The following is a 19,095-nucleotide window of genomic DNA, read 5'->3' as shown; positions in this document are numbered from 1 at the left end:
TTCTTACCCTCTAGAACTTTCCATTTCATTAGAGACATAGCAAAGTTAAAAACTAAAACTGTTAGTAGGAAAAATAGTAATTAATCCTCTAAGAAAATAACACTTAAAAAAATTTAGTGCATTAGGTATACATAATAACAAGGTTTATTTTTACATATTCATAAACACATATAACAATTTTCTCCATTTCAATACCTAGTACTATTTCCTTCATTTCCCTCCTTCCTTCCCCAATCCCCTTCCTCTATTCTACTGGTCTTCCACAATGCATTCCAATTTTATATGTAACTATATTGCATTGATTAAAAATAAATAAACAATAATTATCTTTTAAATTAAACATAAGCCTGAATACCTGGTTCCCAAATGCGGCCATGTAAGAGCTGTAGCATACTAAAGTTACTCTGCTAATTTATTTAACTTGCAAGCTTAGGACAATGGTTTGGTTTACTAATGGAACATGTTTCCTGACTGGAGAAGTTTACGAAAACTGTTTAATCAAACCAGCATTCATATACTACCAGCTCTCCCTCTCATCTTTCCTTGTTTTAAGAAATAAGAACCTAAACTTTAAAACCAACAGGGGAAAAATACGTTTTGAGGTTTCTTTTAAAAAGTGACATTGAAGTATTACAAATCTCTAAGTCTGGTCTTTATTCCTTTTTCTTTTTTTTCCCCCAGTGCTGGAAACGAGACCCAGAGCCTGGCATGTGCTCCACCATGGCACTACACCTCCAGTCCTAAGTCCGATCTTTCTGATAAAAATCATCTCACTGTGCTGCTCTTCCTGGCCTCTGTCTTACTGCTGACTCCCAACACAGCTAAGATTTTCTTCATTGGTGCTTAAACATGGAGATGCAGACTAGGAATGCATGTAGGAACATAGCTTTCTCTGTCCTCATCCACTCACCTTGAGGATTATGTCCCCTTCATGAAGGTTGCCGTCTTTAGTTGCCAGACCTGTTCTGGTCATTTCCTTGATGAAAATCTGACTCCCCAGTCGGAGACCATACTCTAGGAGACAAACATATAAATACATGTCACATGTCAGTTTAGATATTAGGACAACTTTTAAACATTTTCGGGCCTGGGGTTGTGGCTCAGTGGTAGACTGCTTGCCTAGCATGTGTGAGGCACTGGGTTCGATTCTCAGCACCACATATAAATAATGTGAATAAAAATAAAGGTCCATCAACATTTTAAAAAAATTTACAAAGACCTTAATGTCATATGTGGAATGTTCTATAAGACAATAGGCCTGGACTCTCTTAAAAAAAAAAAAAAATCAAGGTTATTAAAAAAACAAGAGACAGAGGAATTATTCTAGATTGAAAGAGACATAAAAGCCAAATGCAGTGCATGAACCCCATAGATCCTTGATCCAACACAGGGGAGGGGGGTGGGTCACAATAATTTGGACCTATTCCAAAATGAGCTATATGAAAATATATGGCAGGCTATTAATGTTTATTTCCTAAGTGTGCCAATGGCATCATGATATAGGAGAAAGTTCTTATCCCTGAGAGATTTCACCTGCTGGAATATTTAGTGGTAAAAGGTGACATTGCCCATAACTTACTTTCAAGCAGGTTCAAAAAGGAACCCCTGAGAGAAGGTGGGTGAATGTTGGGGAGAGAATGGGTGGAGAGGAAAGGAAGAAAGGGAGAAGGACACAGAAAGTAAACGTAGCAAAATGTTAACAAATGGCAGAACTGGGTGAAGGCTACTGCAGTGTAGGCTACAAAATTAATACTTTTCAAATCAATTGTTGGGGACAAAAAGCAATTCAGCACATCTTGATAGGGCCTTCTGCTGACAATGAGGCTGCCCCCAAGAAGGAAATGCATGCAATACTCCCTTCTGTAACAATGTGGACTGTATGGGGTCAGGCGCTGAAAAACATTCAGTGTGTGAAGAAAAACAGTAGGATAGGCAAGGCAATTCCAAAAGTACCTAACTAAAGCCAGCAGAGTTCTGGATGTTTGTGTACTATGTTAACTAATGATCAAATGAAAAAAAAAAAAACACTATGTTAACCAACAATGTGTATTTTTAAATGTTCTCCAAACTATTCTGATTTTACTTGTTAAACCTGTAAAAATATACATTTTAAGGATGAATTTCGTTTACTTTAGGAAGCTGTCACAGGGTATGGGGAGGCGAGGGTTAAGAAAGAAAGAAGCTATCACAATCTAGCAGTTTGAAAATAGGCACATTTTTTTTTTTATAATCACTACTGTTTTGACTGAAAATCTTATTATAAAACAGCAACATTCTCTAATTCAGGAAAATTACGAGGTAAATTTAAAAATAAGTTTTTGATGGTTTATAGTAAACTGAACCCCCTACCCATTTAGGGACCTGACAAGAATACCAAACAGCCTCAGAGCCCACAACACAAGGCTGACAAGTCTGAGTAACTTCTTATACATCAATATCCCTTCTATCATCTTAAAAACTGTATTCCAATTGTACCTTCCCAAATAGATTTATTAATGTGCGTAGGCATTTCTTCAATGAAGAAATCAGTTGACCAGCTTCTAAGACCCTGACATGCAAGGCAATTTGGTGCCCAATGAAATGGTATCAATGGTATTTTTTTCTATGAGTCAATGGTATTTTTTTCTTAATCAAATGTAGGTCTGACCTATTGTTGGACTTCTTTAAGGATTAGACACACTAGTCAGTGACAGCTAAGTTACTGTGTAATGCAAAAATTTCTTTTAAAGTAGAGGGCTGGGGCTGTAGTTCAGTGGGAGAGCACTTTCTTGGGTTCAGTCCCCAGTAATCCCCCCACCAACAGACACAAAAGTGGAATTGTTGTTCAATTATATCCCAGTTTGGGGAACAAAATGGTCATGAGAGAGCAAAATGCTGTATGAACACAGAGGTGTAACCCCCTTTTTTCCTTGATTTACTAAGACCGGTCATGACCTGGGCAGTCTCTTAAGATAATGTCATTCTAAACTGTGGGTCTTGAGATCAACTTAGTGGGCTGCGACCAGTATTTTAAAAATTTAATGCAATGGAACCTTTCAGAGTGCATCACACTGAAAATGTAATGTTCCACAAAACAAGGTATTGATATGGAGGTTCTTCCATGACTGTCTACAAGAAGCAGTATTTCTGTGGTAGAAGAGGAGGAAAGAGGGAAGTGGGAGGAAGAGGAAAAGAAAAAAGGACAAGTCAATGCCTTCAGTTCTCTCTCCTCCTCGCTTTCATGCCCTCTCCTCCTCGCTTTCACTCTCTCTTGTGCGCATGCTCTCTCTCTCTCTCTTTTCCTCTCATTTTCTCTCTTACCCTGCAGGGGGACACTGCCTGTTTGCTCAATAAACTCTCTTATGTGAAAAAAAAAAAAAAAAAAGCAGTCCCTCAGGAACTCAAGATCCTGGATGCATGCCTCAAAGCATGGTGTCTCTTGTCAAATTCTCATTCTCAGAACTGCTCTACATTCTGCCTGTGAATCTGGATACAGGGTGGTTCTTATTCTGCTCTTGAGGATTCATGGATGATCACCCTCTCACAGGAGTTATAAAGATGCTTTATAACTGTGAAAAATAAGGATTTCCTAAGATGCATCCTCCTTAGGATGCATTTCAGCTTTATTTTCTTGGCCTTCAACCCCTCCCTCACATTATTCTTCAGGTATTTTAACAGGCACCTAGTTATATAACACGACCCTTTATGAAAAATAAGAGAAAATAAGTCTATCTTATCTGATAGGCTATTTAAATGCAAACCCCAAAACTAAAAAAACAAGGGGTTTTTCATTTTGCATTTCTGGGGGCTCTTCATCTTTTTTTTTCCTCTAGAAAGAACCATTAGAGAACAAAAGGAGATAAAAGATATGTTAGAAGAAATTTTACGTCAGGAGACAAGTACTGATGCTAGGACTAGCTCAACAATAGGTTCTAAAGCCCTGTTCACTCACCTACTGACTTCCTGTCAGCTATTCCCAAGGAATAGAGTCCAGTTCTAGCTCCATCATCAACATACTGGCTTCAAGACAGGGGCAAGCTGCTTTCCCATCTGAGTCTCAGAATCTTCACCTATGAACTACAGGTGCTAACTGCTTCTGGAGCTGCAATACAGGGCTTTGATGGCTCTTGGATGTGATTAAGTGGGTGGGGCAGAGACCACCTCCACCACAGATCTACCCAAACACCTCTTGGTATTATGGTATTCCTGACCTATAGCACTAGAATGAAACTTCCTACCATACAGGGTTCTTGTGAGGATTAAATATGAGACTATTTATTCAGCATAGCTCCAGGCATAGAACAGAAAATTAAGAAGAATAGGAATATTGTCTTCTATCTTGGTTTCTCCAGCTTGAGATGCACCCACTCCACTACCCACAGACCCCAGGGCCATCCCATATTTTCTGATTCTGTAGGACTGGCCTGGGGCCTAAGGATCTGCATTGTAACAAGTATCCAGGTGATACGCTACCTACAGTACCTACTGGCCTGGTATTGCAAAGCCAAATTTTGAGAGCTGGCTTTGCCACAGAGAAACTTGTACAGAGCAATGGAGTCTTCTGTGCCTGTTACCTTGTCTATAAAATAATGATACAGGTGGTGCTCCCTCAGGATGTAGCCTGTAAGAATTAAATGAGCCAACAGGTGACAGGCGCTGAGGTCATAGCTGAGCGCCTGGTAGGTGCAAAGGAAGAGCTGGCTACTACTAGTAGAACAGTGCTTATTCTCCACCTACCTTCGTTAGCTTTGCTTTTCATCAGAAGGACCCCGATGGGTCTGTCTGAGTCTGACTGGCCAGCGTGCTCTGGCCGTGCCCTGGGCTCGGGGCTGGGGCTGCGGGAATGCAGGTGCTCTCGGCTGCGGCTCCGCGCACCCTCGTAGCGGGCACCCGACTGCGCCCTGCGGCGGCGCTCTGTGGAAGGGCTGTAGGTGCGATCCTCCTGTTCGTAGGCCTGGTGATAGGCCCGCTCGTAGTCCCGGTCAGTGCTCCGGCCACAGCTGCGGTCCCGGGGAGATCCAAAGTCGTGGTCCAGGCCACGCTCCAGGCTCCGGCCGCGACTGCGGTCTCGGGCGCGTCCATAGTCCTGGTCCAGGCCACGCTCCAGGCTCCGGCCGCGGCTCCGGTCCCGGCTGCGGTCCTGCTCACGGCTGTATGCCTGCTGGTACGGACGGCCTCTTTCATCCTCCCAGCTGTGGCTCAGCCCATCGTGGCTGCTATGCTGGCTCCTCTCGCTGTATCCACTGCGGAAACTTCTGCCATCAAAGTCGTCCATCACCTCAAAAGCCTGGTCATCCTGACTGAGGGGCGGGCTGCCCTGCAGTGGGGCCACCTGGACTTTCCGTGGCCTCTTGACTACCTGTCAACAAAACAAACACTGTTGGATGTAGGACGGCCACAAGTAAGCATAGAGAAGTAGGTGGTCAGGGCCCTGATTCTAGTGTCACTAAAACTGATCCCTTTTTATCCACAGCATCAGAAATGAAAGAAAAACAAAGCCCCACCCCAACAAATAAACAACAACAACCAAAAAAACCCTCTGTCTCTTAAACAAAGAAACAGCTATGACCCTGCCAACACACTAAGCCTTGAATTCCTCATCTGGAAACAGAGTAGATTAAAACATCTCAGGGTCAAAATAACATAACACAATGACAGAAGCTCTTGAGTACCCTGCCTCAAATTGAGAATAATAAGGGTACCTCCAAAACCTGCTCCTTCCATCAAGTGCAAAAAGCCTCAGAGCCTGAACTTACTACGTTATAAAAATCAAATGAAAATTTAGAAAGTGAGACATTCGATATGTAACTGCCTAGACTCTTCCAAAAGTTAATTCCATTAAAAAGTAGGGGTGCCAGGCACATGCCAATTATCCCAGTAACTCGAGGCTGAGACAGGAGGATTACAACTTTGAGACCAGTCTAGGCAACTAAGACCCTGTCTCAAAATAAAAAATAAAAGGGCTGGGGATGTAGCTCAGTGGTAGGGTCCCTGAGTTCAATTCCCAGTACCATCAAAAAAAAAAAAAAAATTTTTTTTTTTAAAGAGGAGGGAAGGAGAGAGGCAAGGGGAAAGAGGTGCCCTTATAGATTAAAAGAGACTGAAGAAATAATTAGATGATTAAATGTGGATCCTGGAACTATAAAAGACATCTTGAGATACAGACTATTAGATGATACTGCAAAACTACTCATTTTCTTAGCTATGTTAATAGCATTATGGAATATAGAAGAATGTCCTTATTCTCAGGAGAGTCATGCTAAAATAAAAATTGTCATGACATCTGCAATGCTGCCCAGATAGGAGAATTGCTGGCCTTAGGAGAAGGACAAGGAAAAGGCCAGGAGGATGGCTTACACACATCTTCACATCATCCATAACATCACCCTCCAAAATCACCAGGGATTCAAGAAGTCAGTGGGTCGTAGGTTATGTAATTCTGTCAAATGCTCAGAAACAAGCAGTAATTTTCTTCTGGGCATAAAAACAAAATGCTGTTGAGGCAAGCCAAAGGCAAAGCCGGTACTTACAATGGCAGCAATCTTCCCACTTTTTCTCAGTTGCTGAACTGCAAATGAATGAAGCACATCTTCCATGGGGGTGCCATTAACCATGACCACCCTGTCATTTTCTCTGTAAGCAAGAAATAAAAACAGGTCATGAAAAACTCCCATCTACTCAGTGTAAATCATTTATTTAGATAGAACATAAGCAGCAAATTGACCTAAGATGCTTATTAAAGGGTTCAGTGTCTGATGGCTCCCAAGGGTCAGTCAACTTGGTCTGAGCTCTTCTGAGGAAAGAAATTAAGTCACAGAATTCAATTTTGAGTGTCTACTGAAACCACCTATGGATAAAGAGGCTTGCCCGCCCCAGACCACAAGGCTACCCCAGCAAGCACCCAGTAATGGTGAGATCTGCACCCAAAAGAAATTTCTATATCCACCTTTTGTTAGTGAAGTGCATTGAAGGGCTTCAGAAAATCTACAAACATTCTCTCAAAATAAGTGTATACCCATTTGTGCTTGTTTGGAGGGAAGTAAGTCAAAAGCCTGTATTAGATTCTTAAAGAAATTTTAAAGGTTGGGGGTGTAGTTCAGTGGTAGAGCACTTGCCTAGTAGGCAAAGAATCCCCAAGTTCAATTCCCAGCACCACCAAAAAAAGAAGGAAAGAAAGAAATTTTAAGGACATAGAATTCTATTCCTTCAACTGATCCAAGAAATTATTTCAAAATTTTACGTTGCTCATATTAAAGACTATAAACTTTGGCAGGACCATACAGACTTTAAACAGAATCTCAACATTTGAGCTATCTGGCCCATGCAACCATCTAGCTAACTTCATATTCTGCTGTGAGAAGTTATCCTGAGTGAATTCAGGCATGCATCTTTTAAAATGGCATTATCTTTTCAGGCCACAAGGCTGGCAGTTGGAAAACTTGTGCTTTCTTGCAGTGAATTTTCCCAATTTCTGCATCCCTCTTACAAATAAAGGTCATTATTTAACCAAAGTCTTTTTTTTTTTTTCTTTCTTTCTTTTTTTTGGCAGTGCTGGGATTGAACCCAAGGGATCAAACCTAGGGCCTCAGGCTAGGAATATAGCCCAGTGGTGGAATACTTGCATGTACCTGGCCCTGGGTTCAATCACCAGGACTGCAAAAAGAAAAAGAAAAAGAAAACGAACAATCAAAAACAAACACCAGGAACTTGCACATGCTAGGCATAAGCTCAACCACTGATCTTCCTCCCCAGTCATCCTCATTAAAAATTTTTTCAAAATATTTTTAGCTATAGATGGACACAATACCTTTATTTTATTTATTTATTTTTATATGATGCTGAGGATCAAACCCATGCCTCACACAGGTTAGGCAAGCGCTCTACCAGAGCCACAACCCTAGCCTCACTCATTAAAATTTTTAAATAATATAAAACAAATGTAAATAGTATTTGTAAGTATTAAAAGTAGGGAGGAGAAGCATGCCAACTTTAGACTCCATGTTTCAGAAATGATTCCTAAACCAAAGAGTGGTGTTTATAACTACATTCCTATGGGGGGGGAGCACTCCTCCCTACAGAGTTTAGATGTTCCCAAGGTTTGGGGACTGTTAAAACATGGTGTGCTAGTTATGCCCTCAATTCCTACTTGAAGATTTTTCAAATGTTATATAAAAGTGTTGTGTTGGGCTGGGGATATAGCTCAGTTGGTAGAGCACTTGCCTATCAGGCATAAGACCCTGGGTTCAATCCCCAGCAACGCATGCAAAAAAAAAAAAAAAAGTGTTTTGTTATTTTCACTTTAAGAAGTGCACAACAACCAAAGTTTCCTGTCTAGTGACAACTGGCACACAGCTGGCAGAAACCAGGGGTAGGGTGGAGGTGGTGGGAGATACTTACTGAAGCAGGCCATCAGCTGGTCCTCCAGGGAGCACATCAGAAATGACAATGGATGTTTCTCCATTTTCAAAGTGGGGATTGTCTCTGCCTCCAGACACTGCAATTCCAAATCCTCTTTTGGAATCCTGTTCATTGGAGTTAGGAGAAAGATGTTAAAATCCTTCCACAAGTGGCTTTCAGAGTTTATTACAAGCACTTAATAAAATAAAGGTCGAATCAATGATCAGAGACAGCTCAGGAACAGATGGCCTTACAGAGAAACAAATGAAAAAATAAAGCATCGTTGTAATGAGCTGACAGGTTTATAAAGGGAAATGCCTCATCTAAAAGAAACAGCCTTATGAAAACTGGAAAAGATTGATAAGTACAGACTAGAGTTATCCTGAGAATCTGGCAAGGGAAGGAAATAAGGTCTTCTGTCCAAATAGGCACGTATTGTTAAAAGCACCGATCACACCTGCTCATATCATGCTGGCCCAAGCTGGCCCAACTTCAACTTCACTAAAAGCTAAATTTGTGCTTATTTAAAAAAAAAAAAAAAAAAAAAAAAAAATTTTTTTTTTTTTTTGTATCTGGGACTGACCCCAGGGGTGTTCTACCATTGAGTCACACCCACCCCTAGTCCTTTTTATTTTTATTTTGCAATCCTTCTGCCTCAGCCTCCTGAGTTGCTGGAATTATAGGTATGCACTACTATAATTGACTCTAAAACTGCATTTTCTAAAAGCATATTTTTAACTCCAAGTTAGATGAGCGGCTAGTTTCATTTTTAATATAAGATGAAAAGTACATGGATTTTAAAGATAAAATCCAAACATAAAATTAGCATTGAGATCTTATGAGTGAGTAAAGAATTAAACTCTTTTTCTACATGCACAGAAGATGGGAAATTAAGATTTATACATCCAAAGGTAGTCCAGCAATGTATACCAGTAAACCCAGGTAATCAGGGAATAAATAATTCTCTTTTCAGTGTTTAAAAAAATTTAAGCCCAGTTTCTATACATGAGATGTGGCAGTATACTTCTAAATCTGGGTTGATGATTTAAAAAAAAAAAATCTCTAACCCCAAGAAAAAGTTCTGGTCTGGGGCGTGCTGATTATAAATATTTTAAACCCAAAATAGGTTGGGTTGCTGTCTATTAAATAAATGGCTCTGAATCTGGCAGCACCAGGCACCTGGTTTTAGATAGAGGCAGTACCATTCTCTATACTACTCCTAAGAAGTTTCTCACTTCAGCCAATTTGGGGCCTATGACTCAAAGGGCATATGAAATTCTGGTGGAATGAGCACAGAAAGAAGGTGTTATAAAGATGACTAAAACTGAAAACAAAGACCTGAATGGGCAAAATTCCCCAACTAAAGACTTTACAATGACTGATATAGAAGTTTGGGCAGCTGGGCAGCTGGGCACTGACCCCGTGTCAACTTTTTCTACCTGGACCTCACTGAACATTTAAGGTGGGAACAAAATTTTCACTGAAGACAGGGCTAGCAGCTCAGGGTACTGCCAAGGGTCAAAGGAAATCTTTAACTTTGAGGAATTCACAACCTCCTTCAGGAGGTGACAGAGCCAAAGGGAGAAATTCCAGGTGGGAAGAAGATCAGGGCTGGGCTCAGGAAAACCACAGTGGTGCTGACAGGAAGGCAGCTTGATGGAAGGAGAACCAGGGTCTGTGGGCTGGAGATGTGGGACAGCCCTTGCCTACCAGGTGTGAGGCCTTGGGTTTGATCCCCAGCAGTGTAAAAACATAAATAAATAAAAAAATAGCTGGGGACCACACATGTAATTCTAGACCTGCTAAGCCTCACACAAAAGACTTAGACTCTCAGTTGCTATGCTTACAGCAGGGCTAACACCTATTAGGTCTACCTTAAACTCTGCTATCAAATAAAAAGAGCTAAGATGTATTTATGGAGTGCCAGTCTCCTTGAATTGAAAGCTTTATGTATCACCTCATTCAACGAAGAAGGGTAATACCTGTGAGATGACTTTAAAATTAAGTAAAATATATTAATATGTGGTATTAATTCTTCCATTACCACGGGGAGGTGGATTTTTCACTCAATTAACTCAACCATTCTTAATACAATCAAGAGAGCAAGAAGGAATAGAACCCATCTCCTAAAATTACCTTTTCTAATTTAGTTTGTACTTAAAACTCAGTGAGGGAGTTATAAGGTATATGCATTGTGGTTAAAAGTATCCATCCTTAAACAGTTCTTCTTCCCTTCCTTTTCTCTCATAACCTGTCTAGAAATCAGCAACTGCAATTAATATTCTCTGAAAAGTTCTACAGTATATAGAACTTAACCAAAAAACCTAAGAGCATGCAAATCTTTGTTAACACTGTGGTCACTGCCAGCTAGCATGGACAATGCATGATCTATATCAAGGATGAAAAAAACAAATACATGGACAAAAATAAATAAGATCAAGACTCAAGACCCTAACTGTAGAACACATGACATGTACAGAACTCACCTTCTGTAGGGTCACAGTGTACTGTTCCCATATCAGTTCCTCCATGCCTGGGGCCTGTTTTAAAACACAAAACCAACTAGATTAAAGACGTGAACATCTCAAAGCCAAAGATAAAACTGTAATTCAGAATGCCTCAGTATAAAGTCCAACTCCCAATTTCTATGTACCAGAAAGTCAAAATGTGCTCAGAATGTTATGCTACCTACTTTTCATACTAACTCACATTCCATGAAATGGTTTTCTTAACACTAGAAAAATTGGAGAAATACAGTGAGAACCCTAAAACAGGATGAAATGTTAAGGAATGAGCCCTTTTATCCTCATCACTCACACTGTCAGCATAAAACCTAAAAAAAAAGTAGTTTAGACTGGACAGTGGCACAACTCTGAAATCCTAGCTACTCAGGAGTATCTCAAGTTCAAGGCCAGCCTGGGCAACTTTAGGGAGACCCTGCCTTGGTAGAAAAGCAAAGAAAACAACAACAACAACAACAAAACCAAGTTTTCAAAAGACACCCCCCCCCCTTTTTTTAAAGCACTCCCACACCAACTCCTCTCAAAGGTGACATCCAGGCAAGTTTTCCGCATGTTTAAGTCAAAAGAAATTTTCGACCTTATAACAAGGGGTTCCCTATAGGGGACTTTTTCTCTATCAGTAACTCTGGATGCAAAATGACAATCCCTGCATAAATAGACTACAGAGGCTTCCATTTCTAACAATATTCCAAAACAGATGTCTAGAAAACCTTAAAAATAGTGGTGTCATTTTAAGAACAATAATAATCCACTAAGTCCAGGCTGCCTTTGAGAAGAACAGAAATGCCAAGAAAGCTTAGTGCCAGAATAAGATAGTACTGAAGCAGGAATTTAAACAAGAGGGTATAGAAAAAGGGTGGGAGATAAGATCAGATATATTACAGGGAAAAAACAGCTCAGTGCAAATGGAGACAGCACTAAAAATATCTCCTGGAGAATGCCTATCAACAGACCTATATTCAGGTTTGGAACTGAAAGTCATATTATGGATGTGACCATATTGCCCCAAGAAACATGTCCGAAGTGGTTCTGCATTGGTAGTGCCCCCAATCGTCTTGTGCCATGCAAATCCTCTCCAAGAAACATTCTTATTTAACACAGTCTTTGAAGAGTTCCCCAGATAAGTATCTAAGGAACATGAGCTTACGATTTAAATGCACACCCACATAAACTGAAGAATCAAAGACTACAAATATTGGAAATGTTAGTAAGAGACCAAAAAAAGTATATACGATATGCACCACATGTTTTACGATTCAAAAGGGTGAGAAGTATGAATGAGAAGTAAGGAGGAAAAGGTTCTAGGAGGAGATAAGAGTAAAGAAGAAATCCAATATCCAAGAAGGTGAGGACTCCTCAGGATGGAAGGTTTCTTCTGTTTGGCAACCTCAGTACATCATAAGCACAGTAAATTCAAAAATGAAAAGAAGGAAGGAAGAAAGGAAGAGAGAAAGGGGAGGATAGTGAAGAGAACCACACTAAATACAGGATGGTCTCATTGCATTTAAGGACAAATATATCTTGAGAAGAGCTAGGCAGAAGAAAGATCACAAAAGCAAAAGAAAAGGACAGCCAACTTCTCAAAAGCAATAATGGAAGGAGACAATCATGGAAGGCAGCAGAATAACATCTTTAATACAATATATGTCGATTTAGAGGATAGAAAAGACATTTTTTAAAAAAGGTCAGATTATTACCAGAGGCCAGCAATAAAGTAAGTGTCAAAGAAAAAAATTTAAGAAAGGAAATTAACTGGGTGTGGTGGTGCACACCTGTAATCCCAGCGACTCCAGAGACTGAAGCAGGAGGATTGTGAGTTTGAGGCCAGCCTCAGTCTCCTAGCAAGGCCCTAAGCAACTGAGTGAGACCTTGCTTCAGAATAAAAAATAAAAAGGGCTGGGGACATGGCTCAGTGGTTAAGTATCCCTGGATTTAATCCCCAGTACCAAAAAAACAAAAACAAAAACAAAGGAAAATAATCCCCAAAAAAAGACCCGAAATGCTAGGAGTGTGAATAAACCTACAAATGCATAGTGACTACATGAGTTACAGTAACAGTGTATGATTTGTGAAAGTTAAAAAAATAAGGCAAAACCGGAGCACCAGGGAACAGTGTGTAAACCCAGAGGACCAGGTCATGATGAAACTGTTCTAACTTACTTGGGTGCAGCCTAAAGCTACTGATTAATTTTGAACTTCATTAAGTTAAACCTACATGTTCAATTTTCTAGGGTAACCTCTACAGGAAAAATTAGAGTACATAACTTCCAAAATAATAGGGAGAAAATTAAATGAAAAAACAACATTCAAAAAAGAAAGCAAAGGAGACAAGAGGAGAAATGGGGGAAAACCACGGCAACTAAAAAACACAAACTCCAATTGTGTTTGAATAAAGGAGAATATAGACAATCACAGTAAGTACACAAAAAAGCAGGTTGTCAGACTGGATTAAAGACAAGAAGAGTCGGCTATGTGGCTTTTAATAGAAAAAGGACACAGAGTAATCCCATCACATGAATAAAAAGTCTTGCTGCATTTATACACAAATTAAATTAATTTAGGAAAAAGTATCTGGTTCCACATTTAGAACAAATTTTTTTTAAATCAAATGGACCAATTCTTCGCTGATACTAATAGGAAAGTTGAAACATAGTCAGATAATGTGCTTTTTATTCCCCCAGTTAACAAACTACGTACAAGAGGCAATTATATCAACTGAAATATTCTGGCAGATAATTTATTCTCTTGGTAGATTAGAAAAAGGCAATTTTGATAGCACAGAAGAAAAGTAAACTAGCCTCCTCTTTAGTGACTGTAACTGATTACTCACATCGAGAGGAATTTATAATCCCTCTCATTTCCTCCTCCCTCTAGTACTCACTTCTAGGACATTCCCAGGGCTAATACCATCTGGCTCCAAGATCAGAATTCTCAGAGATTAAAAAAATATAATCGAATCACCTCCAAGGTAAAAAAGAAAATGAACAGAAGCGGGGGGAGGGGAAGTAAGACACGGCTGTAACGATGCTTGGGACCGGATGATGAAAGGGGAGGGGGGACACCGCAACCCAAAAGGGCAGATGTTGAGGTTGAAGGCAGGCACGTTGACAGATGCAATATGCACCCGACCAGAAGATCACTGTGTACATTATGTAAGATTCCCGGTTATTTAACTTTCTCCACTATGAGCACTGTTTTTCAGTTTTACAAAATGACAGTGTCTCCACAATTTAGATGACAGTGAGTTTTCAGAGAAGATTTTTGCCTCTCACTCACCTTTGTCCCATTGTGTCCTAGAAAACGGTATCTGGCATACAGAGTAGGCCAAGGTTTTTCTTTTCAATAAGTCAAGAAGCGGACACACATCTATTCACCATTCAATTAACCAAGGCACTGATTTCTAGGACCTGTTTAAGTTTTCTTAAAGGAGATTTCTATTAGATTCAGCAGCTCTGCTTTTTGTGGTTGTTGTTTCTGTGGTGCGGGGGATCATCCCAGGAAAGTGCTCTACCACTGTGTACATCCCCAGCCCTCTGGCTTCTTGAATAGCACACTTGAGGAGGTTAGATGGGGAACTCAAGTGCCTTGGTCAGGTTTTCCAGAAGTGCTTTAGCTTTACAGCCACAACTCTCTGGAATTTTATTCTGTCTAAAACAATCATTTGCAACATGTGTTAGTATACGGTTTCCCAGATTTTAAGAAAATTTTATATTAAAAATTTTTCTTAAAGGAAAACTGAAAGCAAAAACCTGACTCAAAAAAAAAAAAAAACAAAAAAACAAAACAAAAAAACCTGACTCAACTCCTGTAGTAAATCAGAATTGGTCGTCCCTTTCCATAGAACACCTTTTAGTCTTTGCCACCTTCAGTGTTAGATGTGACCCTCATAAAACAAATCCACTACCACCTGCAAAAGCACTAGGAGCATCAGGACCTTCTTTATGTATCTTATGACTAGCAAATATCAACCAAGGAAAGTAATGGAAGTTTTGGTTTAAAAAAAAAAAAAAAAGGCTGAGAATGTGGCTCAGAGGTACAGCACGTGCCTAGCATGCACAAGGCACCGAGTTCCATCCCTGGCACACACACACACACACAAACACAGCTGCCAACTATTCTTGGAATATGCTTAAGTCACACACATTAGGAAAACATGGGCCAGATCTGGTACAGCGGTAGTCCTGGCTATGCAGGAGGCTAAGTTAGTAAGATGGCTTGAGCCCAAGGTCAGCCTGCAGAATTGGTCTTAAGTAAAAAAATAAGAAAAAAGGCACAGAGCACCCTCCCTCTGAAATTTATTCTAAAATCATCGAGAAAAAAATTGACCAATACCAAGGCTGGGGAGTGTAGTTTAGCAGTAGAGCCCATGCTTAGCATGTACAAGGGTCCTGGGTTCATCCTCCAGCACTCCCCCATAAAAAAATTTAACCAGCATGTCCATGTACCCATGTATGCATGTGTAATCTGGAACACATACAGTGCACACACACACAATTAACCAATACGGGGACAATGCTAGGGGCCAGAGGGTAGCACAGGTGTCTAAAAAGTGAGTGATACTTGAGTTAAATAAAGGCTATGAAGGCATTAAAAATAATTGTTTAACTTCCACTGATCTTTTACTAGGATTTTTCACCATGATAACTGGGTTTTCAATTAAAAAGACATAAATAGAAAGACCAGGGAAAGGCTTGGAAGAACAGGAACCAAAAAAATATTAAATTTCCCAAAGAGCTGTGGTATTATAAGAGAATACTTTTATATTCTCTGAAGTTTTCAAATGAAAATGTATCATGCTGCCAAACAAATGAGTTGCTACAAAGTTTTAATTTTAAAATATTGCTCAACTAGAATGAACCTGGCTTTTGAAATTAATGGTCCTTCCATAAAGAGATGATTCTGCTTTAAGAATTTCCTTGCTATCCTAATGACCCGTGGGCCAAGAAACTTTCAGAAGCATTTAAAAAATAGCTAAAATATATCACTTCTCACCCCGTGTTCATTAAGAGTCAACTAATGGGCTGGGGGTGTCTCAGTGGCAGAGAGCACTTGCCTAGCGTGTGTGAGGCACTGGGTTCGAGTCTCAGCACCGCATATAAATAAATAAAATAAAGGTTCATTGACAACTAAAGAAAATTGTTTAAAAAAAAATCAATTGACTGTCCCTTACTTTTTTATTTATTCCATGTTTATGCTCTTTGTTTTGTAAATAGTAATGTAACATACATTTTTCTGTCTTCCAAGAAAACTTTGATTCAGTCATTCAAGAACTGTTCCATTTTTAGTTTTTTCCTTGGGGATAGGAGTGGGGGATTACCAGTTAATTGTTTTGAAATATTTAGTCATTCTTACAAAATTATAAAACTTTTAAAAATTTATGAAAGTTATAAAAATTTATGAAAGTTATGAAATTGTGATGCAGGGCTTTGTAGGTGAGACAGTTGCATGTGAAAGTTGACTTCACTAGCTATCCGCTTAAGCAGAATGAAGTGTGTACATGTACAAAAAATGTTAAGTAATCTTAACTCCAGGGTTCAGGGCCTTTCTGATGTTCCACTTTCTAGAAAGTCTTCAACTTTTTGTATGCATATTATATGTATGATGTAACGTTATAGAAATATATATAGAAATATATACATATTTTCCGGGGTATCTGAGAGCTCTATATTTTGCTATGGAAGTTGAAAAAAAAAGTACTTTACCTTAGAAACTAACTTTTTTAAAAAAAAGTACTTTTAAGTTAAAAAAAAAAAGCAAGAATTTCTGTGTTAATCTGCAAGGGAAGGTCAAATTAAATTCATCAGTGACAGGATGGTTCTCCTACCACTACCTCCATCAATAGGGCGCAATCAATTTTTAATCAATAGCATCTTGCTGTGAACTTGCTTGGTGCCTGAAGACCTCACCAACTTGGTATGAAACTGATCAGACTTCAAGGGGTTGCTTTTTACCTATAATTAACTACCAAACACAATACCCAATGCATACACGCTCTGCTAGACTAAGTGATAAATACAAAATATTAATTTTAAAGGTGGGGAAATTGGCGTAAAAATACAGTTTAAGAGACTGCAGGTGTCCCCCCCAAAGATATTAAAGTCCTAGCCCCCAGACCCTGTGAGTGTGACCTTATTTGGAAGCAGAGTCTTGGCAGGTGATGGAGTCAAGGTAAGTGTCATTAGGGAGAGCCCTAATCCAATTTGACTGGTGTCCTTATAAAGGGGAGAAATTTGGACACAGACATTTACAGAAGGCAGACAGAGTAAAGACACGGAGAACAAAGGCTCTATGCCAAGGAATTCCTGAGGCTACTAGAAGAGAGGGCAGAGGCATGGAACAGATCCTTCCTTCACAGCCCTAGGAAGGAACCAACCCTGCCCCTGATAACACCTTGACTTCAGACGTCTATCCTCCAGAACCATGAGACAATAAATTTCTATCAGCTAAAAAAAGAGGCTGGGGGTAGTGCTCAGTGATAGAGCATATACATTATCTGCACAAGGCCCTGGGTTCCATCCCCAGCAACAAAAAATAAAATTTAAAAGTAAATTTTAACAGCTCCTGTAAGCACTGAATACACCATAATTATGTTCATTTAGCCCACAGAGTTGTGACTTTCTGCAAGTCTCACAGCAAAGCCTTAAATCATTCATTCAAGAATAGCTACTGAGGGGCTGGGGAGATAGCTCATTCAGTAGAGTGCTTGCCTTGTAAGCACAAGGCCCTGGGTTTGATCCCCAGCACCCCCCCAAAAAAAAAAAAAAAAAAGAATAGCTACTGAGCTTCCACTATGTGCCACCATGTTGTTTGTGGCACTTTGGATACATCGGTGAATAACATAAGTAAAGTCATTGAGTTTTACCAGCTACCCACGGGTACATCCAACAAGCAAACCACTGAGTGTCTTCCCACCTCATTTATATATTATCTCTTGAGAAACATAGAGCACCCCACATAATCACATTTATTTCTCAGAGTATCAGCTCCGAGTACATCCCCCAGGACAAGCTGTCAGCACGCACCAGCTTAGGAGAGACAGCTCTTGCAGTTCAAACTGGGCCACCAGGCTCTGGCCCCACACAACCTGCTCAGCTGTGTGCATATCAGACTGGCTGTCACTACTGGGTCTCTCTTTGCTAGAATGCCAGCAGGCAGCTGCTTAGCACTGGGGAGCTTTCCATGAAAGGTCATAGGAAGAGCACACATGTATCAGAGTTAAAGGTACAAATAGTCCACAAAGTAGTGACTCCTTTCCCAGGTAGAGGCCCTAGAGGAATGTATGAATAGGTGCATAAGGGCAGAAAGATAAGAATATTCACAGGAGCAATGTCCTCATCAGCTAAGTCCTGGAAACAACCCAAAGGTCTATCAAGAACACACAAATACGCTGTGATATATTTCTAAAACACAATGTCGTACTGTAATGAGAACAAACAAACCCCAATCACACACACACCACAACACAGGCACATCTCAAACACAGATGTGCAGAGTGGAAAACACCCCTGAAGGAGGTGGGCAGTGAGGCGTTATTTCTAGATGTTTAAAAAAAGAAAAAAAAAAAAAAAAGGGCCAAGAAAACTAAAATTAATCTTTTGTTTAGGGACATGTGTGCATGTATGTATGTATGTATGTAGTAAAAAGATAAAGAAAAAACCAGGGAATGAGATATACAAAATTCAGGCTGAAGCAGCCTGGAAAGGAGGCATAGGGTGAGGTGGGAAGGGACACAAGCGCCTTGTGTTTCATCCTGGTGAGGGCGGATGGATGTGTGTGGTGGGCTCATGGTATTTAATTTTGTTTTGTTTTGTTTTGGGAAAAAGTTTAATTGCTTTGCTAGCAAAGGAGAAGCATGGGGACTCCTGTCCCAGAGACTGTGATTCTGCCCATCAAGGGGAACAGGGGCTTTGAAAGACGTGATTCAAAGGCTCCATTCCACGTGTTCTCTGTTTGGAGTTGTAATTCAACTGTTGATTTGGGAGAAAGTAATTTCTGAGATCTTCTGGTGCCGTCCCCCAAAGTCTGAATTACTTTGTTCCCATGGTGGGTGTGTGCTCAAGGACAGATAACTCTGCCTAGGATGGGGAAGAACAGTAATCCTGTTCCTCCTGTGATTAGGGAGGGGAAGAGATTAGGGGGGAGAAGGGAGAGAGGAAGAGAAACATGTCCTTTTAAAAATAAGTCACAGTGGCAGAGC

General features: G+C 40.1%; 1 protein-coding gene across 5 annotated transcripts in view; it reads right to left on the bottom strand.

Annotated features, from left to right (window-relative positions):
• The window catches only part of Tjp2 (tight junction protein 2), a 138,934-nt gene that overhangs the window by 29,092 nt on the left and 90,747 nt on the right, over positions 1-19,095 (bottom strand). For all 5 annotated transcript variants that reach the window (XM_047524530.1, XM_047524529.1, XM_047524527.1 and 2 more), the window contains 5 exons: positions 10,863-10,916; positions 8,377-8,501; positions 6,510-6,612; positions 4,717-5,338; positions 911-1,014 (listed from right to left, as the gene is read on the bottom strand). In XM_047524530.1, coding sequence (XP_047380486.1) covers positions 911-1,014; positions 4,717-5,338; positions 6,510-6,612; positions 8,377-8,501; positions 10,863-10,907 — 999 coding nt within the window. In that variant the 5' untranslated portion in view covers positions 10,908-10,916. The remainder of the gene's footprint in view (positions 1-910; positions 1,015-4,716; positions 5,339-6,509; positions 6,613-8,376; positions 8,502-10,862; positions 10,917-19,095) is intronic.

This window comes from Sciurus carolinensis, chromosome 14, assembly GCF_902686445.1.
Source record: "Sciurus carolinensis chromosome 14, mSciCar1.2, whole genome shotgun sequence".
In the NCBI taxonomy this organism is placed as follows: domain Eukaryota; kingdom Metazoa; phylum Chordata; class Mammalia; order Rodentia; family Sciuridae; genus Sciurus; species Sciurus carolinensis.
The sequence above is the reverse complement of the archived record's forward strand: the minus strand, read 5'-3'. Positions and strand labels throughout refer to the sequence as shown.